This window comes from Pagrus major, chromosome 19, assembly GCF_040436345.1.
Source record: "Pagrus major chromosome 19, Pma_NU_1.0".
Classification (NCBI taxonomy): domain Eukaryota; kingdom Metazoa; phylum Chordata; class Actinopteri; order Spariformes; family Sparidae; genus Pagrus; species Pagrus major.
The window spans coordinates 22,843,729-22,861,424 of record NC_133233.1 but is presented as its reverse complement, the minus strand read 5'-3'; the positions used below and the strand labels follow the sequence as shown (position 1 = coordinate 22,861,424).

At 39.9% G+C, this 17,696-nt stretch overlaps 2 protein-coding genes across 2 annotated transcripts; both read right to left on the bottom strand.

Annotated features, from left to right (window-relative positions):
* Positions 1 to 584: 584 nt before the first annotated feature.
* Positions 585 to 8,700, bottom strand: fasn2 (fatty acid synthase 2). Its single transcript, XM_073487818.1, has 6 exons — positions 8,643 to 8,700; positions 8,003 to 8,156; positions 7,025 to 7,185; positions 6,695 to 6,901; positions 6,380 to 6,561; positions 585 to 6,137 (listed from the first exon to the last, which is right to left on the bottom strand). The coding sequence occupies exons 1-6, from the start codon at positions 8,698 to 8,700 to the stop codon at positions 585 to 587; spliced, it is 6,315 nt and encodes a 2,104-aa protein (XP_073343919.1).
* A 2,248-nt stretch (positions 8,701 to 10,948) lies between these two features.
* Positions 10,949 to 16,332, bottom strand: LOC141014946 (retinol dehydrogenase 12-like). Its single transcript, XM_073488889.1, has 7 exons — positions 16,234 to 16,332; positions 15,851 to 15,966; positions 13,887 to 14,042; positions 13,697 to 13,801; positions 12,219 to 12,428; positions 11,880 to 12,072; positions 10,949 to 11,507 (listed from the first exon to the last, which is right to left on the bottom strand). The coding sequence occupies exons 1-7, from the start codon at positions 16,245 to 16,247 to the stop codon at positions 11,405 to 11,407; spliced, it is 897 nt and encodes a 298-aa protein (XP_073344990.1). The 5' UTR covers positions 16,248 to 16,332; the 3' UTR covers positions 10,949 to 11,404.
* Positions 16,333 to 17,696: the final 1,364 nt, after the last annotated feature.

The window sequence follows — 17,696 nt, the reverse complement described above, 5'->3', positions numbered from 1 at the left end:
GCAAATGGCTCAATAATCATATACGCCCCAATTGAAGATTTATGAGACATGCCAGAATACTGTATCACATGCTTCTTTCCATCATCATAAAGGTGATAATCAACATCAAAATTGATGAGCTGGCAGTGATAACAACTGACCATGACCTAACAGAGATGAGTGAATGTAAAACAGGCAGATAAAAGAAGGTTGACGGTAGCATTATGTGTACCGAAGCCTGTGGGACACTTAAAAAATTACAGATTAGTTTTAAAGTTTATTAAACATTACTAAAGTAATAAAAAAAAGAAGGTACTTAATTTACAAATTATTCGCAACTAAAAAAATATCAACAAAAATTGGGTATTTCATTGTTCTGCTGGCTCTTTTCTCTTTTGTATAACAAACAATAAACAGAACGAATAAAACTGTGATTAAAAAAACACCCATCCATTTCAAATTGAGCATGTCTCCAAAAGAGTGAGTAAAATAATATGGTCTGTAGTAAAAGTGAAATACCAAAATGAACCAAAACAATAAACAGAGCCAAAAATTTACAACAAAAACATGTGGCATTAACATTTCTGTATGTGCATTTGTAATTTTTACAATCTTGTAGAATCAACCTTAATGACTGCGACTGGAAGAGGCTCTGAGTCCTCACTGAAACTTTCACCTTCACCTCCTTTACTCAGTATATCTACTACTGTTGACAGTGTGGCATTGGGATCCAATAGTTTCACCAACGGCACATTCACACCTCTCCCCTGAAAGATGAGATTCTGCAGAGTCATGGCCTGCATGGAATCGATGCCTAAAGATGAAAGAGGTGAATCATCTTTCAGCTCATTTCTGTCCATGCCAACGGTCTCACTGAGCAGAGAGATAACGTACTCTCTAGGTGAAATAGACTCTGCTTGTTTAGTCTGAGATTCTGTCTCTTTGGTTTTTTGGAAAGCTTCCTCTACCAGTGCGGACAAGCGCAGGGTCAAGGCCACATTTTGAGAGAGGATGTTGTACCTGATGTTTCTGAAATGAAACCTGCAAACAGCCTGTTGGGGTCGATTGATCACAAGGCATTGCTCCAGGCTTTTATGAATCTCAGCCACATCCAACACCATCATCCCCTTTGCCTCCAGAAACCGCTGGAAATGTTCCTTGTTCAAGAGGAGGCCGAGGTTTAGAGCTCCCCAGTTGATTGACTGGCCAGGCAGCCCGAGTTTGCGCCGGTACTGACAGAACATGTCGAGGAATGTGTTGGCGGCTGCATAGTTTGTTTGTGATGCGTTTCCCAGAAAAGCTGAGATGGAGGAGTAACACACAAAGTAATCCAGCTGACAGTGCTGTGTTGCATTGTGCAAATTCAGCGCACCGTTTACTTTGGGTTTGAGAACTTTCTCATAAAGAGATCTGTCAAGGGTCTCAATGAGCCCATCATGCAAGACAACTGCACTGTGAAACACTCCTCTGATTGGACAACCAGGGAATTTCTGGCCGATGACACTGATAACCTTGTGCACAGACTCAGACACAGATATGTCACACTCCATGGCAGTGATGTAGTTTCCACACTGTTTCTCCACATTATGTATCTCTTGCTGCACATCTGGTGTGGGCTTGCTCCTGGAGAGTATAACAATGTTCTCACCCCCTTTCTGTGAGATGAACCTGACGGTTTCAAAGCCCAGACCAGAAAGCCCACCTGCCACTATGTACATTGCTCTCTTTCGGAAAAGCTGCTTCTTTGTATGCAGCAGAGGAATGTCAGACTGCGGACTGCTGGTTTCTTTCTTCAGAGAAACAACAGCCAGCTTCTTCGAGTTGAAGTATGATTGTTGTTTCTCTGAATTAAGGCTCTTGATGCTTTCAGATTTCACACCCTGCAAGATGAAGCTTTCAAGAGCAAATTTCCTACTCAGGTTCAAGGACTTCAGCCAGTGATAAATGTGTGGTCTTTCTGCACTCAACGATCCCTTTTGCAAAATGACTGGCATCTGAATTGTCTGCACACGAACACTTTCCTTCACACTTTGGAACACATCCTGAGCAAGTGAACACTGAGTCTGAGTTTCACAGATCAAGACAACATGTTGGACGCCTGGGAAGTTGCAAATTTTAGCAATCAGAGACTCATCAAATGGAGGCAAGAGGACAAATGCATCTATTTGATTGGCGTCTACAAAAGATCCATTGCGGTTGGTGCCAACAACCACATTCCAACCTGACTTGTAAGAGGTGAGTGCCAAGACTTTCATCAGAGCCGAATCAGCCACAGATGATACGATTCCAAGGTTATGTTTGGTTCTGGGCAAGGTTCGGTGCAGGATCTCCCATGCTAGCACAAAGTAGGACACACAGGGTGTTTTTTGAAGGAATGGGAACCGCCTGGTGCTGTAGCACACTTCCTCTGGAACTCTGACCTTGCCGCCTGCCACCACAGGATAACAGGAAGCAACATGGTCTCCCACTTTCAATTTCCTGACATCTTTTCCGACTGCTGTAATAGTACCGCATAAATCAAGAGCCAGGAGCTTGTGGTTCTGTGTTGAGTGTTTGTCCCAGTACAGTGTCTGGCCAAATTTCAGATGTGAAGCACTGACAGGGAAGTAATCAGATGAATGAACACATATCTTAGTAGGCTGAATTTCAACTGATGTATCACTTAGTGGCTGGACCTCCTCCTCAAAGTGAATGGCACTCAGTTGAGTCATCTTATGGGCATCAGCTGTCTGAAGGATGTAAGGCTTAGACGTCATAGTGTTAAAACTGGCCTCTGAACTGTCAATGATTTCAGGCGGAGTACGGACAATGGAAGGTTTCAGAATCAGTCCGTCTTTCACCACCAACTCTGGGTACTTGTTGCAAGGACAAGATCTTAGGACCTCAGACAGAGCTGAAATGTCCTTAGCTGAGACAGTGCTTATGTCAATCAGCTGAAATGAAAGATCTGGTATCTCTGCGGCAAATGATCTGGTCATGCCAGCGAGAGCAAAACCTGGATTTATGTGGTCCAGTGTGATGTCCGATGAACAGTAGGTGACTGCTCTGATGGAGTTCGGAAAGCGGATTCGCTTTAGCTCAAGGACTATTTGGCGGAATGTCTCAAGACAGCTTGCCAAATTCTGCAGGACAACATCAGCTGACAGAGAAGTGAGGTTCTCTTTGCCCCACAAAAACAAGACCTCATCAAAGTTTTTCTCAATATCTGTTATTTTGAGATTTGCCAACAGAGAAGGAAACCCATGGCTCAAGATATCTTTTGCATGTGTGAAGGAAACATACCTAGACCCAGAGTCCAGATGTTGTTGAAGGCCTTTAGCGATCCCTATATGGTCACAGAAAACCAAGGCCCTGGGCGGAGTAGCAGATGTGATGCCTTCAGGGACGACACTAAAGGCATTATGGTAGAAATACTCCTCAACCACATGAGAGCGACTGCCAAGGTACCTAACTATCACATTTTTAACCTCAACCAACACTCTTCCTTCTTTATCTGCAAAGCAACCACAAACCTCAAAGTGGTTAACGCCCACATCAATCGCTCTCAGATGGACAATCATCTCATCTTGCAAGGGTTCAAACACGGTCAAACTTCCTATTTTGGCAGGAAATCCTGGCCTACCTGCAAAAATGTGCTCTACTGCAACTGGGAGGAGCTGCATCAGAAAATCCAGCACAACAGGATGAATGCAGTAGTCATGCAACTGAGGCTGCAGTTCATCTGGGACTGTGACAACTGCAAAAGCCTCCTTGAGATCCTCCCCATAGTGCACATCCCCCTTATTCTTGAAGACGTCTCCATACTGGAAGCCTCCTAAAGAGAGGTACCCATAGAACTCCTGGGAGCTCACCACTGACTTACATCTTTTGTAGATGGAGGGTATTGAAATGCACTGCTCCTCAATCAACCTCTCTTTCTTTGAAACCACTGTGCCTGATGCATACACTGCAGATGGGGAGAGTACCGTGAACTTAGTTTCTTTCTCCATTTGTTCTAGCTGCACCTTCATTTCAGGTGAATTCTGGGTTAAAACAAAGGGGCTGTGAAAATTGACAGTGAGCTGTACTGAGCTGAGCGGCACTTTCGGTTTGGCAGTGGCCATGAATGCGGCTAAACCCAACTCAGCGTAGAAGGCACCGGGGATGATGGACACATCATTGTGCTTGTGCTCTTTCAGGTAGAAAGAAGAGTCAGACTTCAGATCACAGCTGAAAATGTTGTTTTCACTTCCTGTCTGACAAAGAACAGGATGATTACTTGCTGTGTTTTTTTGGGCTCCTCCAAGGATAACATCTCTTTTCGAACAATCAAATTGGTATTTCGGGATGGGTAGTGGCATTGTCTCATGCCCTCTGTAGAAGGTGTTCCAATCTACGTGGACACCCAGTTCGAACAACTTAGAAACAACAGACATTATTGTTTCATGATCTTTCTCTGGCTGCACCGATGCAAGAACAGCAGTGTCATTACCCAGAGATTCCATGATGTTTCTCTGCAACGCCCTTCTTGGCCCTATCTCAACAAAGACTGTGTTCTTCTTTCCTTTAGTTGCTGACCTCACTGCCTGCTCAAAAGCTACTGGCTCGCGAATATTTCTAGCCCAGTACTCCCCTGTGCAGAAATCACCCTGCTGGACTTCCTTGCCTGTCACTGTTGAGAACAACTCTGTGTCGAGATCATTCACCTGTAAGGAGCCAATTGTCTCATTGATTTCTGGCAGAATTGGGTCCATCATGTGGCTGTGGTAAGCAGCAGGGACATCCAGTACACGAAGGAACAGATTCTGACCATTAGCGGAGGTGCTCAGCTCCTTATGGAGGCTCTCAATTGCATCTGCATCACCTGAGAGGGTGCAGGACTGCGGGCTGTTGAAAGCAGCCAGGCAAATTCTACCAGAGTATCGAGGGAGAAGAGCAGTTACCTCCGATACGGCCATGTTGCTGATCACAAGCATCTTCCCCCCAGTGACTTTGCACTGGAGAGTGCTGCGGAAAAAGATGACTTTTACCGCATCTTCAAGAGACAGGAGGCCAGAACAGTGAGCGGCTGCAACCTCGCCAACAGAGTGTCCGAGTATTGCATCGGGCTTGACACCCCAGTGTCTGAGCAGGCAGGAAATACCAACTTGGATAGCAAAGAGGAGTGGTTGGATGACATTTGGGTTATTGAAGTCACTGTCCTCAAACTCACTCTCAAGTGCGTCCAAGATGTTCAGCTTACTCAATCTTTGGAAAAGCTGTGCAATCTCTTTGATCTTATCTTTGAATACAGGCTCCTGTTTTAGTAGCTGCTTGCACATGCCATGGTAAGTGACGCCATTTCCACAAAAGACAAACACTAACTTTGGATCTGAGTAGGACGGGCTAATGTTTTTGCCTACAGTGGCACTTAACTTCTCTTTAAGATCAACTACAGATGAAACCACGATGGCCTTTCTGTATTTATGTTTCAGATGGCTCCTCCTACATGCTGATGTGTATAACAGAGAATCTAGGTCAACTTTGCTACCTTCCTCTAGCTGTTTAATGGTGTCTTCCATCATCAGAGTAAGAGATTTTGGTGAATTTGCTGACATGACAAAATACTTTGTCTGTTTCTCACCATTCTTTTGCTCAATACTTGACTGTTTGTGCTGTTTGACGACAGCGTGTACATTTGTACCCCCAAAGCCAAAGTTATTCACTCCGGCAATTCTTGTACCAGAGGCTTCCCACTTTTCTGCTTCCATGGGAACTTTAATGTTCAGGGCTTTGGTATCTACGCTTGCAGTCTCTTCAGAGTAGAAAACTGAGGGAACAATGGTCTCGTGCTTCATCATTAGAAGAACCTTAATGAGTCCGGCCGCTCCAGCTGCAGATTCTGTATGTCCGATGTTGCTCTTCACAGAGCCAATCCGCAGCGTCTCTGAACCGGGAGGTTTGACTTTGGCGATGACGTTTGAGATGCCTCCTGCCTCTGTTGGGTCTCCAACTGGGGTTCCAGTGCCATGTGCCTCGATGTACTGGACATTTGCGAAGTCCGACTCTGAGTAGATTCTTCGCAGGAGTTCCTCTTGTTGTGTCATGGAAGGTTTGGTGATTGGAGTGACTGAGTGTCCATCTTGGTTGACGGCCGTTTTGCTGATTATCCCCCAGATGTGGTCATTGTCTCGAATAGCCTGTAAAGCAACAACAGAACTAAAATGAAACATCAGTGAGAGTTTGTATTCCAAATCATCTCAAAAAATGTTTATGACTTGTAAAGCATTACTGACGAGAGACAGGTCTAACGGGAAGAAGGAAGTTGTTGACTGTCCAGACTGTTGGCTATTAATCAATATTAATCTGATATTTGATATGGTCGGCTGTTAATAAAAAGAAAAAGGAAAGTGTTGCATTTTTATTACTCTGATATTCTGACCTGTTTCAGAGGCTTCAGGAGAACAACACCACAGCCCTCTCCTCTACCGTAACCATCTGCTCTGTTGGAGAAAGGTTTGCTGGTCCCGTCAGGTGAGATCATCTTGGCCTTGCTGAGAGCAACAAACACTCTTGGCTCTATTATACAGTTGACTCCTCCGCAAACAGCCATGTCACAATCACCTGATAAGATAAAACATTCATTAATCATAATCTCACCCCATATTTTAAATTAAAACCACAGTGCTAGGGCACGGCTTTTCAATTAGTTGCTCTAAAAAATGTCAGTGACTTTAGTCAGACATACTGTACAGACCTTGTTTAATGGACTGACAGGCAAAATGAAGAGCCACAAGAGATGATGAGCAGGCACAATCTATGGACAGCGAGGGTCCAGTGAAGTTGAAGATGTAGGAGATTCTGTTTGCTGCGAGACTCATGGCAAGGCCTGTGCCAGTCCAGTGGTTGATCACACTTGGGTGCACGTGTGAAGCGTTTGTCTCATAATCTCTGTTCATTAGGCCTGCAATAAAAGAACCATAAAACTGTTACGAAAACTACAAATAAACTGGGTGTTACCGCATGAAGATTATTCAGAGATAAGTCAGGGAACAATAGTAAACATCTGATGGAAATTCAAACTTACCAACAAACACTCCTGTCCTGGTCCCGCTGGCCTTCTCCATAGGAATTCCAGCATTTTCCAAAGCCCTGTAGGCACACTGAAGGAGCTGTTTGTGTTGAGGGTCCATTTGTTCCACTTCACTGTCGCTGATGCCGAAAAACTTGTGGTCAAATTCATTGAACCTGAGAAAATTCAAAACCATTCAATCAAATTTAATAACTTATAAACAGATCACAATTGAATACTTAAATTGCCTAAAGTCAAATTACGTAACCTGGTGATGACAGTAGTTTAAAATGAGAAAATCTGCAATGATTAATTGACTAGATCATCTTGAGCTTTGGGAAACATTTCTCATCATTTTCTGACATTTTATAGACGAAACAATTTATCATTTAATTGAGAAAACAATCAGCAGATTAACTGATGGTGAACCTTAACCTGCAGTCTTTCATTGGACAGGTTTGTTTCAAATACCAAAGTGTTAAGTGCGTCTAGATATGAGTTTTTTTTAAATGTGAGGAAAGCCCCTTCTTCATGTTTGATAATCTAAAATCACTTCTATCACTAGTTACACCCTTTTTCTATAGTTTCCCAATTCCCAATTTTTTATATTAGAGTGTGAAAGATGAGTTAAGGAGTCTCATGACCTGAGGAAAGAAGCTGCTCCGTAATGATTAATATAATCATATATATTGAAGAGAAAATGGGATTAACATTTCTATCCATAAATATTTTTTATGTCATCAAGAACATACCTTGAAGACTTTTGGATTAATGTCCCAAAAATGTTTAGATGTCTCAAAAATACAGAAATGGTCTGTTTTCATTTACCCATTACAAAAAAAAAAAATGTATAGTGGCCCAAGCCAAAAATATTTATCTTTTAGAGACATAAGACAAAGACAAGTCAATAAGACTATCTTAAACACATATTTACAAAATATATTTAAGTAGGGCTATCTTAAGAAGTTTTATCATACAGTTTAAAGGACATACCCGTCAATGAGAGCAGCCTTGGCCGTGCGGGATTTACCCGGTTTGCTGTCATCGGGATCATACCAGCTGGTTAGGTCAAATCTCTCTTTGGGAATTGGCACAGAACAGTTTTTCCCATCCACCAAAACCTTCCAGAAATTGTCAAGCCCTTCTCCTGTTTGGAAACATATATAAAGTACAGAGGAGCTCAATTGTGGTACTATACATTGTAGTAGATAATCATACTGGTGATGTTGTTAAAACATTTTATAGCTGCATAATTTCCCTGATTTGCAAAGACAAAGTTATCATGAAAAGGGTATAAATTCTTTTATGAAAAACATTTGGCCATAGCATCCCAAATTGAACAAAATATACATCCTTTTTAGGATAACAGGGACTCATTTTTACAAACCCTGATGGTCATAAGAGGTTGTATGTCTCAAGTGAAAACATTTTTCCATCCAATAATGTTGAAATGATGCACATTGTTATTTTATTGTAGTTTTCTGATTTTAGATTTTCCATAACTACGTTCCGGGATATTGTTCATTTATCATAATGCACTTTGTGAGAGACAGAGAAATCTGTAAATCACACATTTTCATATAAAATATGAAGTTAAAAGTTGAAATCGAGTTCTCAAAAGCAAATGGCTCACCCCCAGGAAAATTGCATCCGATGCCCACCACTGCAATACCGTCTTCAGCTTCTTCCATTCTGACTGAACATCACTGAGAAAGAAAAATCAAAAATCTTTACTGCATCACCATGTCAGCATCTCTTTTTCCTCCAGCATCCAGGAATAAACATGTTAAGCATTCTTAAAACTGTGTAATTGGTCCAGTTTTGAAATGGCTTACTGCATCCTTACATACCGTTTGACTTTGTCCTCAGTGATGGTATCACTGCTGGACTTGCGGGTGATTCTTATAGCCAGCTTCTTGTCTTTATTAAACATTAATGATTGATTGTATACGTGGCCATGGAGATGAAGGACTTCAGTGCACACATTTATGGCGCCTCGCAAATGATTAGACCAAGTTTAATGAGTAAATCAATATGTTAAACAATAGGGGTGACTCTGGGTCTTGTTTCACTGGACCTTATCACACTAATACCCTGACTAACAATCATCCAATCGATCAAGGAAGTCAAGTTTAAAATATTCTCATGGGCAACGTTTTTAAACGAAACCTCGCAACTTCATCTAAGATAATAATTTACCGCTTCTTATATTAAGCAACTGTTAAGAAATAGGCGAAGTTGTCTTTATGAGACAACAGTTTTAGCATTACTCCAATGCATTATGCAATGTATGCAACACATGTTAAATAAGAGTGTGGCCTTAATTCACCTTAAATGAGCTTTATGTTGCGACGTTAAGATCAAAGTAGATGTTGGAAGATGCACTCTCGACCAATCAGCGAAAAAAAACTCTCCAGATGTTTTTTGTCTGTATCCAGTAGACTCTCTTCTTCTTTCCACATTCAAATATATAATGGCTATGAATAACAATGTATGCAAAATATCTTAGGTTTGCATGTTCTTATGTTTTGCTAATAAAAATCAGCCAAAGATAACTTTTATAGATGGTTTTACACCAAAAATTCACTCAAAGGTGCTGTGTTTGCTTTCATTTGTACTGTAGCAATTGAACTATTTTAAATGAAATAACTAAAAACCAACCAAAAAAGCCTCACCTTATATAACATGATTTTGTTTTTGGTTTGATAATTTGGCCAATGAATAGATTTTCCAACTACGCTGTGTGAAGCAGAACCTGGTAATCTTTTTATCATTGTTTTATTGTCTTTATCAACCCACCACAGTCAATAACAGATCATTCAGTGGCATCAAAGTCATAAACTGCGGTTGACTTTATTGTGCTCTATCAAAAAGGTCATAGAGGTAATGTGTGGGCGTAAGTGTAAGTGTTAGTAATAAAAGAAATCATCTGGATCAGAAAGAAACTTGACCATAACTGAACCTTTAGATTGATTCTGAAACAGCAATAATGTAGCAGCTCAGCTAGTTAAATCACGTTTGTTGACAGATGCTAGCACGTTAATCTGTATTCTGAAGGCAGGAAGAACCTCCACCCTGTTTCAAAATGACTGACTCGTTCATTTTAGGCACAAATTGAATGCTCACAAGAAAAGGATTTAGTTCTCTTATGTCCTTGAGATGCTTGAGTGACACTTTTTCACTGTAAAGGTGAGCAACTCAGCAAACAACAGCAGATATTGGACAAGAATGTGGTGCAGACTATTCACATTTTCCGTTGTAAATAAGTATGCAGTTGGACAAAAATGTGTTTCTTGCGAGGAAATATTGGCAACAATTGGTTTACAATAGGAGTAACATTAATAAACATTAGTTACTGAAGTAATAAGCATTAACTAACTAGTCATTTAACACATAAGCAGTGTCTAGCAATCATTTACAAATGGAGTTCATGTAAGCTAAGGTACACAGTATTTAATGGTTTGTAAAAAATACTATTAATATTGATTTATACAGTAATAACCATCAATTAAGGTACTAAATAATATCAGTATATGTTTTATAAAAGATGTAAATTAACATGTAACAGCTTATTTTTTATAAAAGTGTATATAAGGGTAGTCATTGTCCACCGTCCGTCCTCCGTCTTACCAAGTAAGTGGACAAGTGGACCGTGCACTGCAAACCCTTAATAAATGCTAACAAGAGACATTTGTTAATAGTTACTCAATGCTAATTATTCTATTAACTGTAAATGCTTATTACTATACCAACAGATGTTAAAAGCATCTTAACGTTAAATAATGTGTAAATTTATACCTCCGTTAACAAGTAAATAATTACCACACATTATTTAATTATTAATTAACCGTTAGTTGATGCTTATTAAGGCTTTAAATAATATTAATCTGTATACATTGAAATATCAAGGATGTGCTAGTAGGGACAAAAACAAAAGGATGCAGTGCAACATTGAGTTTAATTTGAGAAAATACAGGTACACAAAAGATTTGAAACATGTAATATGTAGACAACTGTAGTATGACTCATTAGAAAACAGTTTTAGTCTGCATTATTCTACAACTTTATCCAAGTATCCACTGCAAAACTGTTCAAAAAAATAACTGAAATGTATTTAAGATTGAAATACTTTCTTCAAATCAGAATCGTAAACGTTATATGCTTAGTATTTTTCTTAATTATAAGTAGTGCCACGTTGTGTAAATATGTATGTTAGTATGTAAAACAATCCATATAAGAAGTGTTAGAAAAATAAGTAGCTGTAAGACAACTCATGCTGAGATAATGTCTTGCACATTATTTCTTGGCAGACAGTAGTGAAAGAAGTTACAGTATATTGCACCATTTAGTAAAGACACCCAACAGACAGAAGGGAAGGATTTTAGGTCAAGTGCCTCATTCCCACGTTAACGACAGCAGCTGACAGCTCAGGTCCCACAACTTCTCTGCAAGGTCGTCGTTTTTACCGGCCGTTGAGCACTTGGCAGGAGCACAGTCACTGTGAGCAAACACAGACAAGGTGAGCAACTTCAGATTGATCTCTTTCACATGTTCAGTCTGTTCTTGCATGATTCAATGCATAATAAGTTTAAGGTTCAGTTCCTAGAGCGGGGAAGTGAGATGCATGTCAATGCCAGGTGTGAACTGACGGACCTAAAGCTGTCCACTTGGAAACGGATCACTCAGGACGTATGTTGACCAAATGTAAACGTGAAGGGTTGCAAGATGATTAACGGGATTAAAATGAAATATGATTGGTATTCCAGGCCTTTAAACATTATTCAAAGAAATCAATCTGAGAAGGGAAAATAAAATTAATGTCATTCTTGTTGGTATGAAATGTGAGACATGGCCTTGAAGTTTATTGTACCTGTAGTATCCACCAGTCTGATTCTCTAGTGATGGCTCCACAGCGCAGTAGATGGTCGTCTGAGCTCCCTGGACTGAGTTTTTGGTGAACGGACTGACCATCTTCATGACAAACTGTTGAGGGCCACTCAGGTGACGCCATAAATCTGTCTGGACCACTCCAGGGTGGAGGGAATAGGTCGTCACACCGGTGCCTGATAGACAAATCAATTACAGTTACTCTACAACATGAATGAAACAGTATGTGTGCAATACCTGAATATCTGACTTCTGTTACAATTCAGGATACAAGATGCATTTAAAATGGCTAAAACGACTCAGGGATGAGTAAAATGCACACCTTCTAGTTTCTTAGCCAAAGTGTGGGAGAAGAGGACGTTGGCTAGCTTGCTCTGAGAGTAGGCTTTGCTCTTGTCGTAACTCTTCTCGCTGTTGATGTCCTCCAGGTTGATGGAGCCCCAGGAGTGAGCCATGGAAGACACAGTGATGATCCTGGCTGGAGCCGATTTCTTAATCAGGTCAATCAACAAATACGTCAACAGGAAGTGACCTAGAAATCAAGGAAACAAAGTTTGTTGAAGCAGAAAGAGGATATTGTATCATACAAGCAAAATGAATCTTGTTTTACATTTCCAAGCTTGATAAACTCTGCAGAATGGCTGAGGAATATCCCACCCATAACAGGATGTGAAAGACGTAAATCACCAAGGTGTAAACGCAGGACTGATTGGACTAAGACACATAATAAATGGACTGCTACAAAATGGCAAAAGTGTCATATTGATCGAGCCAAAATTTGAATTTTTTATGTCCAACTAGAATGACATTATTCCCAGAGAAATAAACGTAAATGTGGAAAAACTGCCTCACATCTCGCAATGAAACTACATCCAAGTTTCGTGGAAATCCGTCCAGTAGTTTTTGTGTAATCCTGCCAACAAACCAACCAACAAGGTGAAAACATTCCCATCCTTGGCGGAGGTAATTAGACCTCTGCCATTTCCGATAAAAATATCTCCGTTATATTACCTCCTTCCTCATTTCAATTTATTCCTACATATAGGGTATTAAAAAAAAAACTTGTCCGGCAGTGTGAGAAAAGTGTCTTTATGTTCATCAAAAAGAAAAACTGCATGGATTTTTTACCGACCAAATTTACAGACAAGATGTTATTAAAAGTGTCTTTAAAAATGTGGTACTTTGTAACTTTGGCAGGGACAAATGTTCTGATCACACGGTGATAATAGGTCACTTTATCTGACATATTTGCCTTATCAGAGAGCAGGCTCTAATACATCAATCAATATTTAACAGCAGAAGGATATTAAGTACAATAGAGGGCTATATACAGGTGAGTGTGAAAGGAATAGATGTAAAATCCCCTTTAAACTCATCTCTCTCTCTCTCTCTCTCTGTATGAATGTGGTTATAATTTGAGCTTTTACCATTTCCAAAGTAAAAAACAAGACATTTTTACAGCAAAAGTTAAACAGTTGCCAACTGCAGGGGGAAAGCAAGTCTGCCTCCTCATGGACGTTACATGTAGGTGTGGGAGGTGTTGAATATCCTGATCACTCCCACTGCAGACATAAAAGCAAACCTTGGACTAAGAGTAATTAAGTGATGGTGGCAGTCCAACCTGACAGGTAATCAAAATTATTAGAGTTCCTCTGACACAAAAAGGGCCAACTATCTGCAAACATTCATATAAAATGGATTTTCTAAACTATTGTATATGAAAAGGATATGTTATTAATGATCATTTAGGTGTTAGATACAGATTTTTAACTCCTTAAGCGACAACATTGTTTTATTTACCAAAGTGATTGACACCAATCTGCATCTCAAAGCCATCTGCTGTTTTCCCGTAAGGACAAACCATCACACCAGCATTGTTGATGAGGATGTCGAGTTTGGGCTCATCTGCAAGAAAACAACATTAAGAAGTCAAATGGTGCAGCTTTAACATCCCTTTATGTGCTCAGTTCTCTGAGGAACAACTGTAAACCTTTGTTGATGGCTTCAGCAAATTCTCTGATCGACTTGCTGTCCGACAAGTCGAGTTTCAGGCAGGAAACATTTTGGTTGGCTGAGCGTTCGATGATTTCTTTCACAGCGGCCTCTGCTTTCTCCATGTCGCGACACCCCATGATGATCTTTGCCCCTGAAGTGGAAAAATAAACAACATTTAAAAGACATCAGCATAAGCAATGTTTGTATACACATGCTGATTTTGTAGTTTGCACTCACAGACGTGCATGTAATCTGGGTGAAGAGCGCCCCCTTGTGACATAATGTTTACATGATGTGTAGTGGGTTTAGTAAAGGGGAATTTAGAAAGAAAGTCTCAACCTGGTCAAAAAGAAATAGGCCATTATTTCTATAATATTTTACAATTTGCTGGGTTTTAACAAGGTTTCCCTTGTTGTGATTTCATGTCAGTGTACTGTGTGAAGCAGCTACATGAAAAATGAATACCATTTAATAAAATAATTCAAAAGAAATTCTCGTAAAGCAACCAGAGGATTTAGTCTCTGAACTACAGGCTCTACAAAGTCATGTATTCAGCTCTACAGATAAGACTTTGTAACTTTTCATTAGAGCTGGATATCAAACTCTGATACTGATTAAGTACAGACTGACATGTGCCACTGAGCAAAAACTATCAAGTTCAAGTGCTTTAAAGGACAAATTCACCCAAGAATGAAAATTCAGTCATTATATTCTCACCCCCATACTGATGGAAGGTCGGGTGATGTTTCGTAGTCCACAAAACATTTCTGGAGCTTAACAGCAAAACAGTGTTGCAGCATGCTCCTAAACAACTAAAGTACATGGGGACTTGTTTTACAATGTAAAAAACAACAACCAAAAAACGCCCCAACAATGGCAACTTTTAGCTGGTTGATTTGAAAAGACTTCAGACGGGTTGCACGCTAACTCTTCTAGCTTAGCAGCTACACTTTTAGCTTAAAAAAACAAACAAAAAGGTGTAAATAACATCTTTTCAAATCAATTTGGGATCTCTAGGCAGAGACTTGAATGACAACAGACAAGCTGTATGGAACCATTTTATTTTATTTTTTGGTCTTTGCTTTTTTCTTTCTTACGTTTTAAAACAGGTCCCCATCTACTTCAGTTATTTACTGAAGAGGAGCTTCAAGATATTATCCTGGCAAACATTTTTTCATCTGTTCTTCTGCCATAAGCCCTATTCACACTGCCCTTTCAGTGCAGGAATCATGCGCCAATTCTCCGCATCACCATCTGTGTGAAAGTTACAGATGCGGCTCTGATCCACCTCCGGAGGTAGTATCAGAGCTGCAGCAGAGGCGAGCCGGCGTCTGTGTGAATCGATATGCCGGAGGCGCGGATCACACAGGAGAGGAAACTATTTTGATTAGACATAAGAAATGTATCGCCAAATTTTCTTTTACTCAATTGCCTCACTGGACTTCCATATGGGATAATTTTGCATCTTCACAACACAACACAGCAGGTGCTTGGCCCATGGTCCACCACTAACTTTCAAGTTTGGCCCCCAAAGAAACAGTTGGGCACACCTGGTTTGATTAATACTTTTGTCAATTTAAGACTGTATTTAATTCAGTCACAGTTCTTGTATGGCAGATTTAAAAAGCCTAAATTTAACAAATCAAACACGTAAATTAAGTGAAATACAATACAATTTGTTATTTATGTGTCCTTTTTTAGAGCTAGAATTGTCTATTCTAAATTAGTCTTTAAATATTTCTATATTTTTCCAGGTGCTGTTGTGTCGTCACTGCAGAAACCAAGGTATCAAACCACCATCTTACCTGAAATATGTCAAATTATGCTCCACCCAATTTGGGATTGGTATGACAAAAAAAATGTGCACGTCACAATGACAAAGCAAATATCAGAGGAGCGTGAGGTGTAAATTCAGAAGTCCAAATTCAAAGTGTATCCTCAGATTTCAGTCAGACCAACCTCTCGTAGCCAGGTCGAGGGCTGCCTCTTTGCCAATCCCAGTGTTGGCACCAGTGATGACCACAGTTTTGCCATCTAGCTTTGCAGCAGACGACCAGGGGCCAGAGAAGAGATTTCTAGGGTGTTAAGAAATCTGTGTTACTTCACAGCCAGCAGAAAAGGGGAAGCAAAAACACATCCTCCAAAAATACGTAAAAATAATAAAATAAAAAAGCTTGTTTGCTGTCAACTAAAGGAAGAAAACAAGTGTGTAGCAATTAACTTGTCAATAAAGTTATTCAAAATTAAGCTAGCTATCCACCTGAGCATAACTGATACTACATCATTATTAGCAGCAGGCTAATTATGAGTATTTCCATGAATGTAATGTAAAGAGTCCATACCTTAAAGACTGCATCTTGACTTTACTTCAAGCTGTCAGGTGGTGGCTGTCCTCAAAATCTGAAAACAAACCTTTAATCTCACATTCAACAGGACCAAACTTCTTTAAAAAAAACAAAAAACGTCGCTACATTGAAAACCGGCGATGCGGAAATGTCGTGGGGTAATTACACTTGATAGGCAGGGACCTCAGCCAATCAGCTGCGACGCAATCGCTCTCGGAGAACGCTGATTGGTTGAGCGTTGTGTTTGGGTCCGTCCTCTGTGTTGTGGGTGTTCGATTAGTAATACTGTCGCCGCCGGAAGGGTGGGAAGTGGGGTAAAGTTGACAGAAGCTGTTATCTGACAATTAGATAAAGACACTGGCAAGTCAATTAGGACAAAGTGCTTTCTGACCACTATTCTTAGTGTCTTATTCTTATTCTTAGTCTTATATTGCTGAATTAGAAAGGAAGTCTCCCACCTGCCTATGTTTAGCAGGCATGGAGGTGATGCTGCTGGGGACAGTACTTGGATCAGAGGAGACTTATAGTACCAGATCATGGTCATCATTTACTGCCAGAGTCCAAAGTTTATCTCTAACATTTATTATTGTGATTTTCCCATTAACAGATGCCACATCTGATAAAGGGAGAGCCACGCGTAACTCAGAAAGTGATGATGACTGTGACTATCCCAAGTGTTGTTATTTATTATAGACATTTATTTTATTTATAAGCGTCTTTGCTACTATATTTATTACATGCATGTATATCCTTGATGACCCCAAATGACCCCAACATGATTTAATAATAATATTGTCCTTTTTTTTCCCCAATAAGCAGTTGATAAATAGTAATAATAATTGCAATTTCTTTAATATATTTCCAGGAAACTTCCAACGGGTCTCTGCTTTTTAAACTAGTTTATGTCCACTAAATAGCAGTGAGGTATTTATTAACTGCTTGTTGGAAAATTGAATATTATTATTGAATAATATTGGGATAATTTCCCATAAATATTGAGGTAATTATTGTGATGAATTTGGGGAGTTATTTCAAAGAAATCTCAATTATGTTACTTGGTTAGAGATATTTATGATTTTAAATTATTAAATAAAATAAATAATGTATGTGTATAGTTTAAAATGGCAGGGGAAATTAATAAAAACAAAGCAAAATGTCCTAGTTTTGTAGGCTGTGAAGAGATATAACATGTACAGTACTTGGAGTGTTTAAAAATACAGCACTCAGTACTATGTCCCATCACTCCTCTGTACTTCAAGCTTTCTCCAGAAGATGGCAGCCAATGATCACCTACCACCATGAATCAGCTGTGGGAGCCACCAGCCTTGAGATACTGTGTTGTGTCTGTAGACAGATTAACAGGTTGGTATTTGGGGAGATCATGTCCTTGGCTGAGTTCTCACTCTGCTGGCAAATCATTTGCAGGAAACAGAAAAGACCTAATCACCCGTCGAGCCTCT